Source organism: Coturnix japonica, chromosome 9 (assembly GCF_001577835.2).
Source record: "Coturnix japonica isolate 7356 chromosome 9, Coturnix japonica 2.1, whole genome shotgun sequence".
Taxonomy (NCBI): Eukaryota; Metazoa; Chordata; class Aves; order Galliformes; family Phasianidae; genus Coturnix; species Coturnix japonica.
Window position 1 is genome coordinate 7,149,785 of NC_029524.1, and position 24,608 is coordinate 7,174,392.

Here is a 24,608-nt window from a genome sequence, read left to right on the forward strand (position 1 = left end):
CACGTCTGCAGACAGCTGCAAAATGAAAAAAAATAAAAGTGGGGCAAAGTTCAAAATACACTTTGACTTGTAAAACCTGGTTTTGTAGTCACCTGCTCACCATGTATCTGCCTGGTGGAACCAGCACGGCAGTGCCCAGGAGCCATCGATGCAGGTCCCTCAGGGCAGCTCCATGCCCTCCGCCCTGCATGGAACAGGGCAGCCTGCCCACTGTTGAGGTGGGAGGCACCCAAGGTCAGCTGTCTGCAGGTTGACAGGGCATAAAGGTCTTACACAACCAGACAAACCTCCTCAGTGCCCACACATGTGCATGCACACACGGCCTCATTTATTCTCCTTTGTTCAGCAGAGGGCTCAGCTTGCTGGGGTAGCAGAGCTGCATTTCCCTTTGCAGACCGTCTTTGTGGGATGTCCATTAGTCTTATGTTCAATTAATCTTAGTCTGCATAACCAAGAGAATAAACTGTTTTTCTACTTTTTCATTCCAGATGTTTCACATCTTAAATAATAAGCATCTTTTTCTTAACTAATTTCAGGTAAGTATTCAGAGACCTGCAACATTGCCCTGAGTGCTGCCTTTTTGTTGTTGTTGTTGCTTATTTTTTTTTCCCTCTTTGAGCAAATAACAGGGAATTCCAGTAACTCTTCCAGGCACTTTTAGTAACATTTGATCCATGGTAACAAACCTTTGCAAAATTTCCATGTGGCTGTTCAACAGGCAGGACGCCAGGGCCTGGTCACACTGAGCACAGCATATATAACCTGAGCACTGCATAAACATATCCATTCCATGACTGCTTTTGTCTTCTACTTTTGAAGTACAATACACAAATTCCATGAATTAAAAAACCAACAGTATCTTCATCTCTCGGCTTTGTGTTTGAGATCATCATCTCATTGTGACTGAACTTCAGCAGTCATACAGCAGGCTGGTAAAGACAGATTTCACTGCGCTCCTACTTAGCGGTGAAAAGCATTCATGTCTGGCACTAGAAAACAGAAAAGACAGCAGAAGTTCTCTGCCAAGGTATGCAGACATTTCAAGTGGCTACCAATATAGAACCACAACACTAACCAAGTTGGAATCACCCTGTTTTCTTTCCAACCACCACACTATCTTTACCAAGTCCCAAGTGCCTCTCATCTAACATAGTGAATGCAGCTGCCAAGAAAAAATGGTCCTTGCCAGAAGTTAAATTTAATGCTGGATCCATCAGCCCTGCTGACTTAACTTTAAGCAGATATCAATTCCTCTCATAGGCTCCACAGCGTATCGACTCCTTTCTGTAACTTGAGTACATGCAGCAATCTCCAGCTTTCCTTCCCTCAGCCTCCTGCAGCATTGCCTACATGCAGGACAACAGGCACCACTTGGTGAGGGAACCTGGCAAAGACAGTCCCTTAAACCCAAATTGTGCAGCACAGTGACAGACTGACCAAAGGGGAAGATGGCTCCTTGCTCAGCCACCTCCTGCAGCCTGCATAAGGCCTGCGAACTACTGCTGCTCAGTTCAGCCGAGGACAAAACGTACACTTCAGAAACCTTAACTCTGTGCTCTGCCGGTGAAAGGCTCACTCCTTTGCTTTCTGCCTCCAGCACTGCTGAGGAGCTCTTCCAGGGCACCTTTCCCCCAGATAAGCCATCACTGCTTACCAAAGTTCTGATGAGCTTTCATTACTCCCAAATAATATAAAAGATGAACTTGGGTTCAAGTTTCTGGATGGTCCAAATCTTGTTGACTTCACTATCTTTTGCCCAGCAGATTTTTCAGTCCTCATGTTATTGGAACTCATTTACTACCATTTCTGACAGCTTGTTTGCCAGACTCTATGCTGAAGGCTCTGAGCATTGTAATTTCTCAACACCATGGCATTTAAAAGGTTGAAGCAACAAAATAACAAATAAACTACAGTATTCACACAGCGATACAAACAGAATTAATAGTGAACAACTACAAAGGCACCACTTTCTTAGATGCGTTCGGAAAGCATAGCTCTCTGCACTTGTAATGGGGGCTACTATCCCCAGTCATCTAATAACACTGCGTCCTGTAGCAGAAACGCAAAGAAAATTTCAACAGCATTAGCTGTTAGCATTCAGTTTTTTGATGGGGGTTCACAAATTCTCTAATAATTCATTTCTTCTGCTTTCCTACATTGCCTCTGTACCTTCCGCCCTCTTTAATTTATTTCTCTTTTAAATCTATGCACTGGGATGCTTCACTGACTTCAGTTTGAATCTGTGATACACAATGATATGTAGAAACGTACTGGCTGGACAAACTAATCCACTGCTAGAGTGTGCCATTCATGCTTGGGCAAACTAATTTCACTGGAGCTTATCAAGCAGCCCTATAAACATACAAAAATTCAGTTCTAAATGTATGTATCTTCAACTAACATAGAAGACATTTCTAAAAAGGCAAAATATTTGATTTGCTGAATATTCTACTTGCAAATACTGAATTGACAGTACTGCCCTCCTAAATGATGTAATCTCCTTCTCCCACCAAGAAGGATCAAAATTAAAGCAGCAGTTCATGCAAAGATCAAATTCTTAGCAAGTTTCTGGGAATGCATAGTTCCCTTTGGCTCAGTGTTTCTGTCCAGGAGGAATGCTGACATGCACAAACACAGTGTAAGTCAATAGCACAGTCTTGACTTATGCTCACGTATACATAAATAACTGCACACCCACAGTCACTTTCATGGTAGTATTGCAAACTCAGAGTTTTGCCAATACTACAATTACATCACTAAAACAGGGAAACATGGAGAATCGAATCAGATGGGACAACCTCCAAGAAAGAAGCACAGGAGAGCTCAGAATAAGAAAGCAAGAAAACAAATACAGAAGAGCAGGTGCTAACCAACAAGAGGTAATGCTTGAGCAGCTTCAGGTGCTCTAAGCGTGCGTCAAGGTCCACTACAGAGGGGGATAATCTTCACCCCCAGGACCCTATGTAGCCTGTATGTGTTTGTGAAGGCACGTAAAAACTGCATTTCCTAAAAGCTTCATATTGCACAGGTAAAGTGCATTACTGTAATGAGATCAGAAATAGCTTTTTGGTTTTGTTTTGTATTTTCTTGTGTGGTAAACTTTTTCCAAAATTTATAATGGTAAAACTATACATGAAGCAACCTTTTTGCAGGTCATGCTGGTATTGAATCAGCTGGAAGAAAGTGACATTGTTTTCTAAGAAATCTGACTCCAGGCACAGTCTAATAATGAGCTGAAACATCAACCTCTGTGTATATAAAACACGCTTTGTGAAGTCATTGAAGCAGCTGATACTTGCATTCTGCCTACACATCTACACACAGACAGCTCTTAGCAGACTGCAAATCTATCATGGAAAGAATGACATCAGCAAACAAGGTGAGCTCTCCAAGGCAGGGTGGCAACATCCCTTCATAAACATCCATGAGAAGAAGCCTCTTCTATTTGCCAGAGCTCTGCTAACAAACCTTTCCAGAAAACAGACCCCAATGCCAGCAGCTACACCTTTGTCAATCCATTTCTGCCCTTCCAGGCTGACAGAGCCCTGATTTCAGCCATTCCTCTGGGCCCTTTACTTTCACCTCCTGTCCCAGATATCAGTGCACCTCACACAGAGCAAACTTGTGAGCTTAAGCTTCTGTATTTAGAAAAAAAATCTCCAAAAACTCTGGCCATGTGTGTGTATTTAGCCCTTCCACTTTATGACAAGGCTTCTACCATCCATCTCCCCCAAGAAGACATTCCCAGCAGGAGAATGGTTTCAGCAGCTTTTCAAGATGCAAAACCCCCTGCACCTAGCAGAAAGCCAGGATCACAAATCTCATCCCTCCTGCCACTCCTTTCGTGCCTATTCCATAATCCTGAGACAGCAGTTCTTGGCAAAGCCATGAGCCACAGTGCTGCCAATTGCCCTTGTTACACATCTGAGTCCCTGGAGCACAGTGAGCCACTGACTTTACATAGCACAGCTGAGAGCCGTAACCATGGGCCTCTGCTCCAGGTATTTATGCACAGGTTGAATAGAAATTGGGCTATTCTTACTTGAGCAAACAAAACGATTCTTTCTACATCAGCAGTCAGGCTGGAAGAATGAACTTTCCATTAGCAATGTTGTCCTGCTGATGCGTACAAAAACAAGATATGCAATTACTTTAATTTCTTCTTTAGCTTGATGCGTTGGGAAATTCCAAGCAAACATTACCCTTTTGTTTTCATCTACTTGGACTTCAATCAGCCCTTGATAACAAAATACATAGTGATGAAGGGCTATAGAAGGTCATTAAATAATTTAACCATCTAAATTTACTATCTCCAGACATGTTGCTGCTGCCGTGTTTTTTGGCTTCCACTGTGTGTTTTTCTGATTGTAATTCTAATATTTGCCATTTCCGTCTATGCTACATTGCAGAAATGATTATTCTTTTTCAGTCTATTTACAAAGAAAAGCTCAGCTTCAACAACATCTGGTTTACAAAGAATCCACATTTTCACCCAATTTTCCAGCTGGAATAGCTGAAGCAAAAGGAGGTCAGGAAACTCATTTAGTCAAGGTCAGAATCACCATCTACAATGCCACAAATGCATGTGCATATATACATACATACACTTACTGTATATAAAACAATAAAATATCCTTAGATTCTCTTCATTGTTTTCTCGAAATACTAAAATACTCTGTTTTCTGTACATATGCAAGCTGACAGTACAACTATTATTGTTTTTGATATTACATACCTGTAGCATAAATTCAATGTTATGAACTGCTGTATGCCATCCTATCTCCTACTGGTATCTTAAACAACTAAGAAAACACGTTATTTCATCATTCAGGTACTGTAGTTGAAAAGTAAATAATGGCATTTTGGAAGTGAGAAAAAATAGACAAATTTCAAAGAACAAAGAAGAGATAAGCAAGATTATTCTACTTCAGGAAAAAAAAGAAGAATGGAACAAAATCCTGCAAGTCACACCTGCATTGGTTTACTCTGGCAGAAGGAAAGAGAAAGAGGCATCCTTTGACATTCCCTTTGTCTTACCCAGTCTTCGGCTACATGAAGTAAAACAGTGAATTCTAATACCGCCAATATTTGAGAAGGTATTTCTCCCTTTGACACAACTTTCTGTACTTTTGGAGAAATTATTCACTTTTCCAGTCTCTGTTTCTCATTTCTAAGCTAAGAACTGTTAATCCTAATGGACACTTGTAACAAACATGCAATCTTCTGCCCTACCACAATAAGAAAACAAAAATTCTGGGAAAAAAAGAGAAGGGGCAGCGGTTGGGATCCCAGAACAAGCCTTGTGGTTTGTGAAAGCCTGTGTAATCAAAAATAAATATAGCCCCAACCTCAGCAAAAGGAAATATAGTCCATTAAGTTTTGCTCCCACACCTAGCCCACCTTTCACAGCAAGCAGCAGCTTGATGTGCAAGGTATAGATGCATGGACAAGCTGCCAGCATCACCTGGTTCACAGGAGGAGCCCCACACACAGCAGCAAACTACAACAACCCAAACCGATCCATTAAATCTATGCAGACATAGGCTCTAGTTCAAGGCTTTCCGCTCCCAGTTGCTGCAAGGCAGAGAATTGAATCACAGCAATTCCTCCTCTTTTGCCTTCTCGGAATGGTTTTCTCTAACAGGATGAATGTCTGCCAGTATTTCTTCTCTTATGTTTCTCCCCACTCCCACGCCCAGCTCTTTGTGTCCAACATGCAAGTCCTCAGACCTTCACTCTTGCCTAACCACCAGAGACCTCCACTGACCACCGACAACCTGACTCTGCACCAAGTCTGTGGGACTTTTCCGTGTTTTGGAAATTCTGGAAAGTCCAAATACTTTTCTCTTCCCATCAAAATATCTGGAAAATCCTGACTCCATGCACTGATTGTGCTAGAAACAAAAGATATTGTCAGAAAATCAGAAGCTAAGTGGTTAACTTCCGATTCCCTGCAAATACACAGTACAGCCAGGCATTACCAAGTGCCAGAAAAGGATGTGGATGGGAAATAAAGCAGAGTTTGCTGCAGCTCTTCCTCGCTTGGTTCCGTGTTCTGCTTGAAACACTGCAGACATGGCCTGACTCTAGAGCAAATCCTTTGTGAAAACATTTCCAACAAATACAGTTGTCTTTTGAGCGCATTTTACAAAAAGCAATATTCAGCCCCTCATTCAGATTCTTCCTGCAGGCTCAGTAACTTAAACCTGCCCTTGATTTTGTTTTAAAAAGGAAAACTGACAAGCATTTTCCACATGCAAAAGCTTAAAAATATTGTGTATATTCTTGATACTGGTACAAGGATTGATGTTCTTCAAGAATGGCCTTTTTTTACATACTGAAAACATTTTAGAACGCCATTTTGTTAAGCAATATTTACCATTTCCATTAGATTCAGAAAGGTAAGACAAACATAGTGTGCCAGGCTTAGGCAGGATTTACTTTTACTACTTCTAGAAAATTATGCATGTGCTCGTGAACATTTCTGTTGTGTACAAATAGTTCTTCAGTTCAGAAGGTGAGGATGAGTTTTCCTTATGCTTCCAAACACACTGCCTTACACTGACACAGGTGTTGGGGAAGGAGCACCTGATCAGCAGCAGGGGACAAACACAAAGGCTCCTTGGGCACCTGAGAGAATGGATTACAGATGGGGGAAAGCTAAGGCGCTAGAAACAAAGAAATGGAGATCAGCTGCATGAACACCGTTTCTGTTATTCCCTTCCAAACCTCAAGCACCCAAAGGCAAGGAGACAGAGGCCCAATTTCAGGCAACGTTTCTCCTAAGAAACAGCCCTCCTTCATAAACCCATTAAGACCAGATTTGCTACAGAAAGAGCTGTCGGTACACATCTGCACAGTGCTTACTGATGGAAGGAGCCTCTCAAAAGGAGGATGAGCATCTGGTTCTAGGAATTCACGATTCAGTAACTCATCTCTTTACTGTTATGGTTTCCCCTCTGAAAGATCTGATTTTAGCAACTAAGTCACCACCTGTTGAAAATGCCATCATAGCACACATAAATGCCAAAGGAAAGTTTTCAGTGATGACATCAAGAAGTTTAACTCCCAACATGCTGGTTTCATAGCTAATCACTCATTGACCCATCAAGGCCACACACATTTTCCAGTCCATGATTTCTTTGTAATAAGAGGAACATGAAAGCAGCAAAGTCACGCTTCTCATCTGTTTTACTGCATTAAGTCAGAAATGCGTCCTGCTGGATTTACACATGTAAAACTGAGAAGTGAATTTGGCCGTCTCATCTTCAAGCAAGTATCAGTAGTAATAAAAAGAAAATGAGCACAGCAGTTGACAGATGAGAAGTAAGGAAAAACAAACACCAAGACATGAAGTGTTCTATTCAATTGGTTCCATGCACTGCATTCAGAGTGATGCCCCAGGCATAAAGAAGTCTGACAAGCATTACAATGGCTATTTTTCATTGAAAACCACACACAGAGACTATTATGTTCTAAGCTAACCACAAATTGGCAATAATTATTAACAGACTGCAACTGTAAAAGCAAGATATTGCATGCAAATTCTTTCTGTTCAGTCAGAACATAACATTTTGTTCTGAAGAGACACCAAATTAACAGGAAGAAAAAGGCACTTTTTTAAAAAATAAATAATACATACTTATTTATACAGGTTCCTGAGTCTAAAATAAGCAGCCTGCAGAAAAATAATGGGATCAGTGTGCCAAGCTTCAGTCTGACAGAGGATGTGCCCACACACACAGTTACCTCAGTGGAGGAGGTGCTGGACCAGACATGGAATAGTGCCCCACAATATCAGAGTCTTGCCCCCCCAGAACATCCTTAAGTAGTACATAGTGACATGTCTTTGGATGCTGAATGCTAGTCCTTCCTGTCCCAGGGTATGTTTCACCCCACTCACTACTTCAGGCCATAAAACTTGGTTATTCCGGGAAGTGATTCAGAACCCAGAAGACAAGTAATGGCTCCTGCATTTCCTGGGCACTCTGCTTTGCTTAGCTCCAGACACTGTGATTATTTCTGTGCTCCTGAGACAGCAGCACTGCAATGTGCAAGAATTCAGTCACCTGAGCACTTTGGCAGAGTTAATTTCTCATTTTACACACTGACAAAAGCAGAGCCACCAGGTAGTGTTAGCTTGAAATTAAATGGTTCAGCAGCTGTTATTTGGGAAAGGGAGGTGCATGCAACAGCTCCTATTGGGACTGCACTGCATTACCCCACCTTGATGCTAAGAGGCTGCTGGGAAGGCTATAGAGCAACAGAAGCTACGTATGATAAAATCAAACAATTATTACATACTGAAGACTGTGAATCACAGAAACACTCAGAGACATTCCCCCCTGCCCTCTCATGAGCAACATATCTTTGCTTAAGGTGAGTATCTGAACATCCTGAACTAAAAATCTGACTTATTCAAATTAGGTTTAAACCAAGTGCATTCAAATTACTGTTGTAAAAAAGAAAATCCAAGAAGTGTTTTTGGCACATGCTATCCAGATTTCCCACCCAACCAAGAGGTGAATGGATTGTATTTATCCAGAAGTCAAAGCTAAAGACTTCTCCCACTCTGGGAAGAAATTGCTGGGGGAGTAGAAGGGAGAGAGAATGAACATTGTTAGAAGGATTAATGCTTAGTTACTCACCCTCAAAATATCAAATCTTACCTAATTTCAACAGCAGAGTACCTAACTCATTTCAGGTGGGGACGAACAGCATTTTCCACTTCGTTTCTCCCATCTCCAAGTCATTCCCCCTCACACACACCCTTTGCCATGGCAGCTTTCCCCACTACGTACCTGTCCCTCAGCAGGGTTACCCTGCACCAGCCCTGCTCACTCAGCACAGTTGCTCCCAGGTAGATCAATATCCCCACATTTGTAGCCAAAGGCCTGGAAACAGATACTGGACAGCTATATGCATTTAGATCCAGATCAGCTGTACTCATGAGATTCTGTCTATACGACTGCAGAAAAAAAGCCAAGGCAGCTCTTGGTACCCCAGTCATTGGCAGGTTAATGTCATCAGGAAGCATGGAGCAAGGATGGACACCGATACAGCTTCTGGAAGCAAGCATTTAATCTGCTTTTGAATCAAGTGCAGCTTATTGTACTCAGCTCACCAAAGCCTCGACCGAGGACAGCACTGCACAGAAAACAAAAGCCCCATTGCCCCATGCTGCTGCTCACCTCCAGGCCTCAGCTCCTCCAGATGCAGGTACCACCAGGTAAACCCTGAGCCATGCTGGCTGTGTGCATGAAGCATCACTGGGCTATTGCTGTGTCCTGCTGGCTTACAAGTTGCCCCAACCTACTACATGTGAGCCAGGATGTGCTCCTGTAACAGAGTCTGATCAGCATGGGATGACACCACTTAGCAGACGCAGCAGAGTGCAGCTTTACAGCTCTCCGTCCTTCCTCATATACACTGTCACCCTAAACCACCCACAGAGCCCAGTCAGCAGACAAACAAATGCAAGATTTGCACACAGGCCTGATTTGGTATATTCTCATATACCATTATAAACAGTTTAAGGTTTCTACAACCAGAGACTACCTAATTCCAGAATCCCAGACCAGACAAGATAATTGGGATTTCCTTCTCGACTCTTTTGTTTTTCCTTTGTAAAATGAGAATATTTCAGCCAAAGAAAAAGAATGGAGGTACAAAACATCCAAGGGAAACTCATAAGGCTGGCATTTGATACAGCCCATCAGAACTAGAGCCAGGCAGAATAACATACAGCACCCCACAAAAAGAACGGCAGCAGATGAAGAACATGCATGCACAGATTTCCTTAGAAGCATGCTTAACATGCAGTGTGGCTGCTGATGGCCAAAGGCTGTCAGGTTGGTTTCTTTTTTTCTTCTCTTTATTCTCTTGGCTTTCATCAAGTCAGATTCCTATAGGTAACCTTCTCTCCCAGGAAGCATTCTGGGCACACATCACAACTGCATAAAGCCACAAAGCCTTCACGAAGTACTCCCTAAGAGTGCAACTGGTAGACACTTTTCCATATACCTTTATGTTCATAAAATCATAGAATTACCCAGGTTGGAAAAGACCTTGAAGATCATCAAGTCCAACCGCAGCCTAACCATAATACCCAAACTCTAATGTTATACCCTACCCTACTCTTTCTGGGAGGCACTGCTTACAAATAAATTTCTTCTTTCACAAAAAGTGGGGGAAAAAAAGTCCTCTTCTGTAAAAGGATGCTTTCATCACCTGCTTTATTATTTTGAATACACACACTTTGTAAGCAGTCACAAGAACACAGTTAACAGATTCATATTTAATTCCACATACTCTAATGCTAAATACATCACTGCAATATTAATAAGAGGTGAAGGCAATCCAAAATATCATTTCTCAAGTCAGAGGACCAATACATTTTTAAATGATAATAAAATTAAAAATGAAAAGCAGCTCTGCTAACCTGAAGCTACCCTGCATTTGTGCAACAGGAGAGGTTCTCATGCTTCCACTACTGGAACGGAGAAAATCTTGCAAGCTGTTTCTCTTCAGAGATGAAACATTTAATACAAAGAGTAATATTGTCACCTTAATGTTGCTGAACTCAAGCTAGTGTATCACTTCAAGTTACAATGTCTTGTTCAAAATGCAAAACATTTTACTATGTGTTTGTGTAGCCGGGTACCAAGGGAGGAGGGGGAAATTCATGCTTTGCTCTTATCTTCCGCACAAATCTCAGCTGCCAAACTTCATAATAAATCATGTGAAAAGGAAACAATAAATGACCTACTAAATAAAGCTCAACTTCTTTTCCAGTCACAAGTTCCAAATGCAAAGTGTCAGCCTAAGTGTTAGTCCTCTATTTGCAAACAGTACCACATAGCTCTAAGCTCTGTATTTTATTTCCTCAGGCATCTTCCCCTTCCCTCCTCCTTCCTCCCCCCCAGATCAGATATAGTATATACAGTCATTTGCATTCAGTCTGCAGAGATTTTTAATATCTGAAGCCTCACTACCTCATGGACTTATTTTGAAAACTAGCTCTTAAAGATATTTTCTTAACGGCACAGAAAATGACAAGGTGGTCTGTTAAATACAGAACATATCAATTCAATTTATACACCTAGTTAGCAGTTGTTTGGATACTTATTTTATGTGTCTGGTAGCTGCAAGGATTCTGTCCAAAATGGCATACTGCCGTCAATGACAGAGGACTTCCAGTTATCTATCTATATCTATATATAACAAAAACATTATTGATCCTTTCCAATAAAGACTAGAATGCCAGAAATACCTGCTGTGATGCCTGCAACTTTCACGCTGTGGTTACTGGGTGGTTGTTCAGCAACAGCTAAAATCTGTATTAGGGTCTCTTTTGTCACCCATTGTACCTCCAGTGCCACACAGTTATTGCTAGTATTTTAACTTAAAACCGTGGCTCTCTGTTCCTTGGGATTGCTCTCTGTATCAAGGCAACATTTGGATTTGTCTTTTTTTTCCACACATGCAAACTTATGAGAACACACAATAGAACTGGGGACTTTTTTTAAAAAGCCATTCATAAATAGGACACAATTATCCAAAACTGAAACTACACACTAACACACAGTAGGAGGCACACATCCAGTGGCACACTGGCTACTAAGATGCCATCTCCTCTGAAGCTTAGAAAGGCAGAAGTGCCAGCTCCTCATGTAATCAGAGCATCCTGAGTTGGAAGCGACCCAAAAGGACCACAAAGTCCAACTCCTGTCTCCGTGGGGCCACCAGGAGCCTGCAGGGAGCTGGGTGCTTCAGGGCACCTCAAGCACTGCATGCCAGGATCCTCCACCTCTCTGGGAGCGCTCACTGCCCTCAGACCTGCAAACTCAGTAATCTCATTAGGATCAGCTTAGCTCCTGGCATCTGCACAAAGTGAATAATGATGTTTTGAACTAAACACTCTTCTGCTTGCCTACGTAATTGCCTCACTGTATTTTTTCCAGACATAAACTTCCATGATCTATAACAGGCCAAAGGGAAAAACGGTTAGGAGCGTAACACATGCTTTATTAAGATGCAGTAGCCTCCAGTCATCCTTATCATGCTGCTCTTTCAAGTCACACGTGAATTTTAGTGGAAACAGGACTGCTTATTTCTACTGCAGAAGCGCTCTGAAGCCAGCAGCTCTCCCCTGAAACACCTGCCCCAGACAGCAGTAGCCCCACAGCCAGCCCGAGCTGTTCATCCTCCCCTACTCCAGGCAAGCTGAGGGAGGAAAGGAGCCCACACAGACTTCGGAAAGGGGCAAAACTCAGGAGGATCACCAGTACATTAGCAGTTGCTGCAAGAAGCCCCCTTTTTTCTTGTGCCACTATTGCAACAGGCAGGTGTATCTATCTGTGACCAAAGCCAATGCATGACAGACCCTTTAGGCTGTGGGGAGCCCTTTCCCCTCACAGTGAGGGCTGGCTGCCCATAGGACCCCTCCCAGGACTTACACAGGAGCTCCACAGGCTGCAGACAGCCCACATTCAGGTATTGGGGTCCTGCTTTCTGCCACAATGCCAACCTGCCCTTTTCTTGCAAGGGCTGAAGCAAGCTGCACAGATGATTCATACACTGACATGCTGCAATTTCTTCCAGACCTTTCTGAATTCACTATTCTTGAAATCATCACTGGGTGGGAGGCAACTATTTGTTTGAATGTGGTCGAGGTTGCTTATTTCACTATTAAGTAGGGAAGTGGCAAAGTTTGCTTTATAGGTACTAGATTTTAAAGTAGATGACAGATGAACATCAGCTTCACATGATGAAACCTGCTGTCTCCCTCCACATGACCAGTAGCTACAACCCAGGCACTGGGCAATACCCTCAGCTAAAAGTTAAAGCACACTTGGATCAGATCCTAGCTGCTATAGTTGCCATGACTGCAATACACACCTTCATGGGCAGCAAGGCTCTACCCAAACCACTGCCAGACCTCATGACAGTTATTAAGCTCTCTGATGTTACCATCACCCACTCAAGCTTCTGCCCTGTGTAGTACAGTGAGGTGCCAGGGGATGTAATCTGGACTTCATCATAACATCCTTTACAGAATAAAAAACAAATCCAAACAATTTCAGAAGCTCAAACGGTATACACGATTGCTCTGATAAGCTGACAAACCATTTGTGGCACCTTTGTAATACTTTCATCAAGTGAGAGTTACACAGCACAAAACCACCACGTCAGACCCCAGCCACTTCAGGGCCTGGCGATGCTCATTACACCTGTGTTCAGCAAGGAGCAGCAAGTGGGGTCAGTGCACTCTCCATTCTGAAACAATAACTTGTAACTACCTTATCACTTGCCTACTCCTAATAAAGCTAAAGTGCTTTTTATATTCCAACCACAAAATAAAAATGAACCCATTCAATCACAAGAGAAAACAACTCCCCAAGACGGCAAGTCTTTCAAGCCACACTCCTTTCTAAGATAAGTAAGGAGATAAGCCAGGAAGGGGTGAGCCTGCAAACATGATCCTGCTGCAAACAGTTTGCAGCAAAGAAATACGTGAGCTTATCTGCAAACAACTTGATATAAATTCCAGCCACATTTTGGGGCAAAGTAAAGTTTTCTCTGCCATCTTCCCACTTTGGTTTTGTTTTTATGATGAGCAGACTTAGTAAATGTTTTCTAAGCTGACTGTTGTCTGGAATTTCAAGTCTGAGATAAAACACAACCACAACACGGGCTCCAACACTGTTCTTCTTACCAACAGCAACAAAATGCATTTGCAAATTAACCGGGCACAACCTTTACACACAGCCTATGTGCAGCTCACAGCTCCAGTTTGAGATTAAAGTAACAACTCAGCTGTGCTTGTGTACAGACAGCAAACCTACGGCAGAATGATCCACAGCTGCAAATAGCCTGTCAAGCTCTATCTGATTGCACAGTAAAAGAAAACAAATCACACAGCATCTGCAATAATAATTCAGCAAACTCTGTCTGCTGATTAAAGTATACTGTACCATGATGATGAGAGTCCTGGGTCTGCTCATTTCCTCATCGCTGTCCAGTGGCAGGATTTCATGTGACAACTCCTCTCGCCGTCGTCGCCTACAAATATGTGGACAGTTCCTCTGTACCACAGAACGAAAGGCTTGAAGCAGAACAATGCTGGCAGCACAACCCATATCTGCATCCTGAAGCCTACAATATAACTTCTATGTTTACGCTATGTTTGAAAAACAGTGGCTCCTTGTCCCTGAAAACAGCCTACAGTGCAGCTGCAGCCAGCTCGCTCTCCAATCGCTTCCTTGAGTTCTGATCATCTGATCAAAACCGAATAGCTTGGATGCAGATAGAGGAAAGATCTGATCCACTGAAACTGAAGCACACGCAGTATTGTGATCCTTTCCTCCCTCTCCCCCCCTCTCTGCTTCTGAATTCACATGAGAAAATGCACTCCTTCTCTTGTACAACGAGCCTCCTCCTCCCACCCCACTTTACATGGAACTGGAAGTATTAAAATTCTGAGTTCAAACAAACCAGCTGTTTGCTGCACACACACCAACAACAACTGGCAGGAGCCCTTTGCAAACCTTTAAAAAGAGTCATGTGTAGCACAATAACAGCAAACATCTGGAAAGTTATTAGCTCTCGTTATCAGCATGCTGTCTGTAAAGTACTTGGTGTTTTGACGCTGAAAACACTAAAGCTCATTGAGGGATTTGGACCGTAATCTTCTCGCTTCTTGCACTTTTCCAAAGCACAGCAAGCTCATTTGAGTTGTAAATGTAACAAGGGGGAAAAATATCTGGACTGGCTCATCCAGCTCATGTTAAAATAGCCGTGGCTGTATGAGAGCCAGCAGTGTTCAGCTCCAAAATGCCTTTCAATAGTGTAGCTGTTGTGTGTTCCCACCCATGCATTTGTTCTGCAGAGTATCACATTTTTACATCCACACAGGAGGCGTTTGTTGAGGAGGGTCTCTGTTAACAGGGTCTCACAGTGAACAAACCACCAGCGACCATCCAGGCGTGCTAAGAGCAAAGTGTGTTTGTGTCCCATCCATGGGGATCAGGGCAGCTGCAGGCAGCCAGCAAGAGCAGCCTCTGCCTGACGAGTCTGTCAGAAAGCAGCCAGGGATGCTTAGAAACCATGTGACCAACCTGGAAACAGCACAGGCTAATGGTGTGCAGTGTAAGGTAACAGCACTTGAGAGGAAGTTAATGCTAAATACATATACAGAAATTGATCTCTCCTACACGTTGTGAAAACTAAGAATTTCCTATAGGGCTTCCAGAGAAGCTGCTTTTAAGCTCATATGTGTAACCTAATTATATGCGCATCCAAAAATGGATCTGCTGTACATCGAAAGGCTTTGACTCCTAATGAAGGTTTGTCATCAATTTCCACGTAGCCCTATAATGCTGCTGTTGTGCCACTGTAAGTAATGCTCCTCCTTACAACCTCAGGCAGGAACTGCACTGAAAGCACTCTGTGGAAGTATTTTCTTCTGGGTTTGATTATAGAGTTTAATTGCTTAGCAATCTGGCAAAAGACATAATTGTAATTAAAGCATTTGCCAGAAAAACCAAATGTCATTTAAAAGTAATACACTTGTTGCCATTTCTTTAGAGTTAATGGTTTTGAGTGCATTAGAACAGTTAGCAGTACAACCCACACAGCTATGAGGCTCACCTACCCAGCTCAGCCTTCACATACTCACTGATGTGCCCACCTCTACACACGTACCCCACAGAGCAGGCCATGAGGCATGCTCGGTAGCTGGACTTGTCTAATGTGATTATAAGGGCACAGTGGCACAGCTGGGCAAGTTCTGCACCAAACCAGCAGCCCTCCTGCTGCTACTGTTTACATTGCCATCAGTTCCCTCATGCTCCAAAACTGAGCCAGACACCTTTGTCACACAGAAGATGCACTTGGCAGCTGGCAGGGCTAAATTCCTGCCCATTTCCAGAAGCATCAATACAGGCTTGGATAACTTCCTGCAAAATGTCTGCTGCTGGCTGTTATGGCAACTGCTCTGCTACCTTGGGGTTACTGTACATCTCACATCCGCCTGTACAACGCCTTTACTCCCCAGTGCTCAGCTGGGAGGGATGGCAGGGATTTCTATGATACTGGGTTTCCATAGCACAAATGACACGCACAAGGGATATCACCCTGGGGCTTGACCCAAAGCTTTGCATCGCTCTCATTCATTATTCTGTCTTTGGTTGAAATTCTTCTCTGACGGTGGTCTAAGTGACTTCCTTACAATTATTTGTGGATTAAGATAGTATTAAATACAAGTAGGAATGACATGATCTTGGCAGCATCTTGTAGCAAATTAAAACAAGGCTTAGTCCAAAACTAAGTAAACTGTACAAGCCCAAGGCAGTTAAAACTGGCTTTCCAGGCCTGATCAAAGCTCATGAACTGAAAAAAACAGCTACAGCACACAGGAAAAAACAACAACAAAACCCCACAGGCCTCTGAGGAACCAAAGAAATGAAAAACCAAACACTTTTGAATGAAATCTCATGGAAACATGAGCTACCTTTGGGTAGGAAACTTCCCAGCCCATGAAAAACGCCTCGAGCCCACCTCCCGCATAGACTCATTTTTTAGATGTAGGGGTCTCATTAACACACATTACGTTTACACACCATTAACGGTGTTAGTTACTCTTACAGTGAAACATCAAGCACTGTTTTGTGATAATTAGCACTTTAATCCACAAGTTAAATTCACTGAAACCCTCTGGGAAGCAAAATCCTCCTTTGTGCACGTAATACCACAGTTCCCCATTCTGAAACCTCTGGCAACAAGGCTGGTGCAGGCAAACCCCCATTCAAAGCCACCCACTGCCTATTCTCCCTCCACTCTTCACCACCACTCATTTTGGCAGTGCTCAGGCAGCAGGAACCTCTCCATGACAGCCCATAGAACAGGCTGGGAACTGGACCACTAAAGGCATTGCCATTTGAAAAAGAAATAGCTGAAACACAGGCAAGATAGTTCTTCTAACCCAGATGGTTTCAGTGACCCGGTCCTCAGCAGCTCCAAGGGCTGGGTCTGTGCAGCAGCAAAGCTGTGCAGTGGCAGAAGTGGGTCACACTTGCCATGTCTTATAAAGTCTGTGATAAGAATGCAGAGTCCAAAGGCATCTGGATTCTTGAGCTAGCAGCCATCCGTCACCCAGCCTCAGCTTCCACATGGAAGAGATGCCAGAGGTACACTGACTTTGGCAGGAGACCTGCAGCAAACTGCAAAAACTGCAAACCCCTCACCTTCAAAGCCTTGGGTTCTTTCGCTTCTGCAGCACTCTTACAGGCCGAGAGACGTTCTAAAGGTACTATCAAATATTTTCTTACAGTTTTATTACACACCTCTTTAGCACTTCACATTTGTTTCATTCCCACAAACTTTAAATTCCCCCCCTCCTTCGTGTAATTTGAATTTGTGCCATTTGAATGAAAGAAAAGTAGATAACCAGTCAGTACAATGGTCATCAGCTGAGAGCTTTAATCAAATAAAAAACACCTGATGGAGGAGATACTTCCCAAAGGAAACACTGACCTTTCCTGCCAACCTGCCACAAGGTTGCTCTCTCCACAGCAAAGAGAGCCCTCTGCCTGTAGCTGATCAGCTATGAATACAGCATGCATATTTTAGTTATTTTAGTTCTCTGGAAAACAAAAGCCCCTCTACGTCTACATGACCTGCATTGAGAAGTTCTGCAGAAGCCTTTGAAGACTGAAGATCCTTGAGCAGTCTACTCAGGCTGACTCTCCAAAGTCCCAAGCCATTAAGAGGAACTAAAGACAGCAGAGACCCAGTTCCAGCAAAACTGCAGGGAAGGCCTCATTCATAGCAGGAGTAGGTGAGCATTCCAAGCAAGTTCCAACAGCAAACGACTCTCTACCTTGATGCAGATGAAGGCCACTCAGATTTTGGTGAGCTACTGTCACCTCTCAGCACCTTACAATTTATCACCCACCTCATGCTTCCAAAACAGAAGAGCTGACACATTATCTTTTAGCAAAGGGAATTTTCCTCAGACACATCAAAGGTCCTTGTCTGCAGTCAGTATTTGTTTTCTTAGAGGCATTAGCAAAGAAAATAGAGGGAAAATATGTACACAGCTCTGAAAGGCTCTCTTCACGCTTGGCTGCTTCAAAACAACCACAGAATCCTCCTCACCAGCTCCCAAGGAATCAGAACCTCGGCATACACTGAGATTCTGTCTTCATGGCAGTCTGCTGGATAAAATAAACTCATCAACACGCCTCCTTTCCGATCAGGTTTTATGCCTGAGGAACAGTATGAACCAAAAGCTTTCAAGGAGCTTTTTGCAATGACTGTGTCTCTAAAGCCAGCAGCAGGACACAGCAGACAGACACAATGCTGCAGCAAAACCTCACGGCACCATTTCCAGTACTGTTTCCCTACTCCCATCTGCTGCCAGGCTGTAAGAGGATGGGGGTCTACCTGGATCCCTTCACAGGAGCTGCCCCATCCTCTCCTCCAGCACCACCATGTCCCAGCCAGGATGCTGTGTGGTGCTGGTCACACTCTCATTTCAGAGAAAGGATATGCACTGTTGATTGCTAAAGCCACAAGTAACCTCAGTGCCGCCTTCTCGCACGCTCTCTATCTGAGGGCATACAGTCATTTAAAAACACTGTATTTCAAAGTGCTGCTTCAAAACACCAGAAGCACTGCAACCTCAGACCTGGCTGAGGGGCCTTCCCATGGCAAAGCAGGTTCAGAAGGACACAAAGAGTTTTGCATTTCTTTAGTTCCCACCCTCCAGTGAACACTTAGCAAACTGGGGAGCAAGTGTTCACTTTGCTAAACTGTCAGTGCATTTTCTGAATGACATACAACTTCATCTCAAAACCACACTTCCTCCTGCTGAAGCTATCTCTAACTGACACAAGCTGTTCTCAATGCAGTGTGCAGAGTGGGCGCAGTGTCCCATTGAGCAGTTTATGTCTGAGGCTACAGGAGAGGTATATCCCATTCAGCCACCCAGCTTTTCCTGGTGTTAGCAGGTGTTGGCCGTATATCTGGCAGGGCTGCACACTTCCTGGCTGCAAAGCATTGGCTGCACAGTACGGGATGATGGCACCCTCTAGGGAGGAGCACACGAAAGACAGATTCACCACCAGACCCTTTGCTCTCTGGCTTGAAAATGTGAGCAAGGCAGATGAAATAAATGACCGTGTGCATAAAGCCTTGCTGACCACTGACAAGCATCAGGCATTTCTCATCACAGCTGGGGGGACAGAGGCCTGCTCAACACAGGAATGCTGCCTGGCACTGCACATGCTAGTGCCTCAATACTGGTTTCTTTTCTCCTCTTTCACACTGATGTCTGCTGAAAAGTATAATACAGAAACTCTGCAGTGTCTGGCAGCACTACAAATAAACATGCATGGAGAGAAACTCCGCAAAGGACTTCCATCAGAAGTACCAACTAAGGCTGGGCTCATGCACAGGATGTAAGTGTTGGACAAAGAAGCCACAGCAGAACAGCCAGGAGATGAGCTGCACCACACAGAAGCCATGGCAAGGGGAGACCTAGGGCTGCACAATAGGAATGCTTCCCCACAAGGTGCCCAAGTGCCGGCACATGGCCCATGGGCTCCCCATCCTCACAGTCTCAGCGCTTGTCCTGCCAAGGGCCCAGCAGCCTGATTTAGCTGGACAGGCTGCGAGATGGACTGGATCCTCTCCAGAAGTTCCTTCCAAATTGCATTATTCCAGGACTGCCAGAACATGGCTCATTCAGCCCAGCAAAACTGAGCCCAGATTTGTGTGCCCTGACAGCAAAGCGGAAGAGCTGCTCAAGCCAATGCCCAACACAAAGGCAGGAACAAGTGGCTGGAAACTGACCATTCAGATCACACAATTTCACTTGCAGAGAGCTGTTTCCAGTTTCCAGCCTCACATGAGAAGGAGCAAAAGCTCCCAATCAGGCTTCTTTAAGCTTCAAGCTTATTATTTCAAGGCAATTTCACCTTGAGACAGTCTACATACGCAAACAGTTCAGCCAGAAGCATGGAACCAAAATGAACATTCTCATTCAGTTTCTGAGCATAACCTTTTACAGCTGGTAAATGAGGCACAAAACACAGATAAAGGAAGAAAGGGAAACGCAAAGTAAAATTTGTACATGCAGGGCCCAGCAAAACCAGTGTTGTCTCAGGTGCTGATGCCCCATCATCTCACACCCCCAAACAGAGCAGCTGCAGACGTGTTATTTGTTCTGACAGCAAAGACCCCACAAGAAGAACACAAATTATTTCCACTAGCAGTGGCAACAAATCCTTTTTATCTTAAATCCAAAACCCGGTGGTAGTTTTCCCCCTGAAACAAAGAGATTGTGAATCACAAGACTCTGGAATTTCTGTAGGATGTAAACATTAAGGAGGAGTTATGTATCTATTCATTTAATGCTGCTCAAAAAGCCCCAAACCTGGTGGGTCCAGACAGGGCACACCAAGCAATCCTTCCCCTTTCCATCATGTCCCAGCTGTGACATGTCTAGGGCTCAAGACATGGGGCACACAATGAATTTCTTTCCAGAAATCCACACTTGCACAGACAGCAGCCTGCAGGGATGGGAGCTGTAGATACACAGCGCTCACTACTGCCACACAACAGGAGTCATGCTTTTCCTTACAACACACACCAATCAGCCCCAGGATCTTTGCTAGTGGACCCAGAACCTCAGGGAAGCTTGCACTCCCCTCCAACTACCCCAGCCAGAAAAACAGCCCCAACAGAAAACACTCTGCACTTTCCAGAAGTGATCTTGCTTTGCTCTTTCATAGCACAAGAATGTGCTCACAAATCAAATGGAGTCACAGTTATTTTAGCATCTAATGAGCTGCAGTGTGGTGCTCCATACCCTGGACAGCTTTTCTGTGCAACATGTGTTTTTCATTTCATGCCTCCTGCCAGGGTTTCACTCCCCTTCTTTTACTTGAACTCAAGAAGAGAATAAAATCATACAAAAACCAAAGCTAATGAACTTGCGTTGCTGGTATCAATTAACATTCACATCCACGAGGCTCTTCATTCAACTCCATACAAAATTAGCAAAACCAACCCAAAAGTAAGTTGTCTGGTCTATATTTGTTAGGCTGTAACACATTCTCTAAAAACATATGTCTTCTGGTGGGTATTTAAGGCAAAAAATCTTTAGAAGAGTAATATTTTGATCAGTAACATGTGTGTTTTGAAAGATTAATATTGAACTCCAAAGGAGATTAAAACATGAACAGAAATTACAAGCTAACTACACATATGCGCAAGCAGTTTTCCTTCTTACTAAGTCAAAAGTCTAGTTGCAAATCATTTGCTGTTGTTATTAAAGTTCTAATCATGTCTGTTGCTAGTATTCCTTATTAACTCATGTTTACAACAAAAAGTAAACCCTGCCCTCACAGAAATCTCTCAGAACATTGCAAAAAAAAAGACAACAGTTTAGCACAGCAGTGATGCCATTCTCTATTTTGTCATGACGCATCTCAAACTTCCAAGGGTTCCTTCATTATTTTAGGTAGTGCCCAAACATTGGCTCCTTCTCTGTTTAGTCTTCCAAGACTTCTCCACCCAAATAGAAAACAAAGAACAAAACCAACCCAATGCTGCTTTTCAAGAAGTCTTAATTATTTATGCTAGCAAACATATTGATTTATTTTAGGGAAGCGATCAGCTCTCTAATTGTGCTGAACACGCAGTTATGCTTTAAAATAAATGACCAGCCACTCTTTCTGTCAAGCAGCCAGGCATTCCATAGAGCCTTATGCTCTTAAGTACCTCCAGCTGGGAAAGTGCAACTGTGTTTGTAAATAATTTAAATGCTACAGACTACATGCTGGAGCTTTAACCCTAACTTTTGTTTTTGTTGTTATTTTTTAAGGAAGTAAACTCTCTTGTTGCTCATGCTGCCAAAGCTTTCACTGGAACTGGAGACATCCAAGTGAATATATGGAAAAACAGATTTCCTTCAAACATATCCCTTTCTGTAGACTCTGGGAAACTTCAGACTCTGCTTTCACTTAAAACTGTGGCAGAAATTGAGATGCAGGGATAGCAATTGTTCATTTCTGCCAAAACTTACCCCAACATCTAATTAGGACTCTACTTGATTCTAGTCAGACATTAATTATCATTTATCACTCTGCGTGTAACGTGATGATGACTTGAAGGCAACACAGAGTGGCAGCCAACACAACAGCTCTCACCTTGCTGTCATTTCTGCTTTTGTCAAGCAGCTGAGTAAGTTGGGAACAGTTATGTCTAAATAAAGGAACACATAACTGAAGACAGGCAGAAGGTCAGGGTTGGTGACAGTTACTCAGTCTTGCCATGGGTATAGCAGTGCTAAATGCTATGTTGCCAAATGCAAAAAGATGTGATTTATGGAGCAGAGCATCAAGGCAGGTACAGGCTTTCTGCAGCGTTCAGAAGCTGCAGCACCTCGTGGGAAGCCCTTGGTGAGAGCCCTCCCACCCTGCACAGCAGCAGCTCTTGCCTTTCAGACCTCACACATCAGCATCAGATCTGAAGGGGAAACGCAAACCTCAGATATCATCACTTGAAACGTGCTGTGCCCTGATGGAAGGTACTGCCCTAAGCATCCTGCAGAGACAGTGTTCACACAGCAGTGAGCCACTGGAATCAAGCATGGTGAGAGGTGAAGGCTTACAACAGAGAGTTTCACCTCTGCCTTGCTTTTGCTGCTACCCCTGGGCTGTGGGCAGCATTTGCAGGGGCCTTCAGGAGATGAAAGTATAAATCACTCAAAATAATGGAGAAAATGGATCCAGCACCCCATTCAATTCAGGAATGTAGTTGGGGATGCAGAAAAAACATCATCAAACCACACCAGTACCACTGGAATCAAGCATGGTGAGAGGTGAAGGCTTACAACAGAGAGTTTCACCTCTTGCCTTGCTTTTGCTGCTACCCCTGGGCTGTGGGCAAAGCAATTTGCAGGGGCCTTCCAGGAAGATAAGTATAAATCACTCAAAATAATGGAGAAAATGGATCCAGCACCCCATTCAATTCAGGAATGTAGTTGGGGATGCAGAAAAAACATCATCAAACCACACAGTATCACTGGACTGGGGAGTACAGATAAACCCAATATCCAGCCATGGACAGGAGTGCAGGAAACTCTAACCTGATCCAGAAGAGCACCAGTGTGATCCCATACTTCATGGATAAAGCCACTCCCACTTTTCAACCCAACTATCAGGTAGAAATCTGAAGACACTCCTGTGCAACCAAAGAATTAATAGGAAATACTGTGCTTTTTCAACCAGAACCCACTTGATCTATTTAAAGCAACAGAAAATATTTAAATTCAGCTACTACTGCCACTGACTTTTGTTATTGTCATCACCATCCCACTGTAGCAACAGACACTGACGCCCCAGCTGGGTTAATATTTATGAGAAAGTCAACAGAACATCAAACAGAACAGGAAGAAGTAAATGCTTCCTGTCAAGCTGTCTAAAAATAGCTGTACTGTCAGCACTTACCCTTCACTACTTTTCATTACAGTTATCTTACAGATAAAAAAAGAAAAATACCTGCTAAGCTAAGGCCATGATAGTAGCAACTAGAGAGCATTACTCCTCACCAGTCATGGTTCACTTTATTATTCTTGCATCCTCAAGACATGGGAAAGCATTTCAGAAAAGTACTCTGTAGCTACAGGCAGCAGGACACAATCAGCACACCAGTCACAGGGAGAAACCCAGTCGCCCATCACCACTTTGCCACCTTCTTTTTGCAGCTAAACACAGCAGTGAGCTGCCTGGTGCTTCCGTGTGTTTTTCTTCAAGAAAGGAACATATCTTCAAGAGTGAGAGGAGGACAGTGCAGAATAGTCAGGTTTTCAGTACATCTCAGTGTGGGACCTCACATGCACAGCCATGCAGAGCATCACGTTATTAAACAAAACAGCATTTAAATAGGGAAAATAATACAGAAAGCTGACAGCTGACAGATACTTGCACATTCCCCTCTTAGGAGGAGGTGCACAGAGTTCAAAACATAATAAATACACTCACACCGTCTCCTAAACAACAGCAAAAGAAGCACAGGAATAGAGGCACATTTCCAGGCATCTCCAGATATTGGTGAGCAGAAGGCTCACCCTGAGCAGCCACAACTAAAAGACAAGAAATGACCTTCTTCACCCCAAATACTGCCATTTAGCATAGTCTACCTAAATACTGCAGCATTACATGAAAACGTCTGAAGTTCCACTGTTTTTCCACTTCCACTAAGTCTCCAAGCAAACAGAAATGAAGGAGGAGGGTAAATAAAAGAGGGAAGGAAACACGTGAGGGGGAAGATTTGAAGTTCTTTTAATTTCTTCAGTTTTAATTCCTGTAATTCTCGTACCACACACAGAAGGACTTCTTGTTTTTAGGTTTCATCCTTTTAACTACCAACGGTCTGCTGATATGTGACCCTTTGTGCAGCTGCAGCTGTTTGATCGGGCAAACCCCAGTGCTGCTCTTTTCCTTGAAAACCATCTTGCAGTCCCCTCCAGCCTCAGGGCAATCCCCTCCCACTGCAGGCAGCACAAGCACAGCTTATCAGAAGCAATGCTTCCAAGC

The 24,608-nt window shown here is 43.5% G+C and overlaps 1 protein-coding gene across 14 annotated transcripts in view; it reads right to left on the reverse strand.

Moving 5' to 3' along the window:
• Positions 1–24,608, reverse strand: part of DOCK10 (dedicator of cytokinesis 10) — a 131,571-nt gene that overhangs the window by 97,863 nt on the left and 9,100 nt on the right. For 5 of the 14 annotated variants that reach the window (XM_015871408.2, XM_015871420.2, XM_015871419.2 and 2 more), the window contains exon 1: positions 13,977–14,358. The exons of 3 other annotated variants lie outside the window; for them this stretch is intronic. In XM_015871408.2, the coding sequence (XP_015726894.2) occupies positions 13,977–14,141 (165 nt within the window). In that variant the 5' untranslated portion in view covers positions 14,142–14,358. Of the gene's footprint in view, positions 1–13,976; positions 14,363–24,608 lie in introns of those variants that run through there. 6 more of the 14 variants (XM_015871409.2, XM_015871413.2, XM_015871412.2 and 3 more) reach the window with 3 other exon arrangements.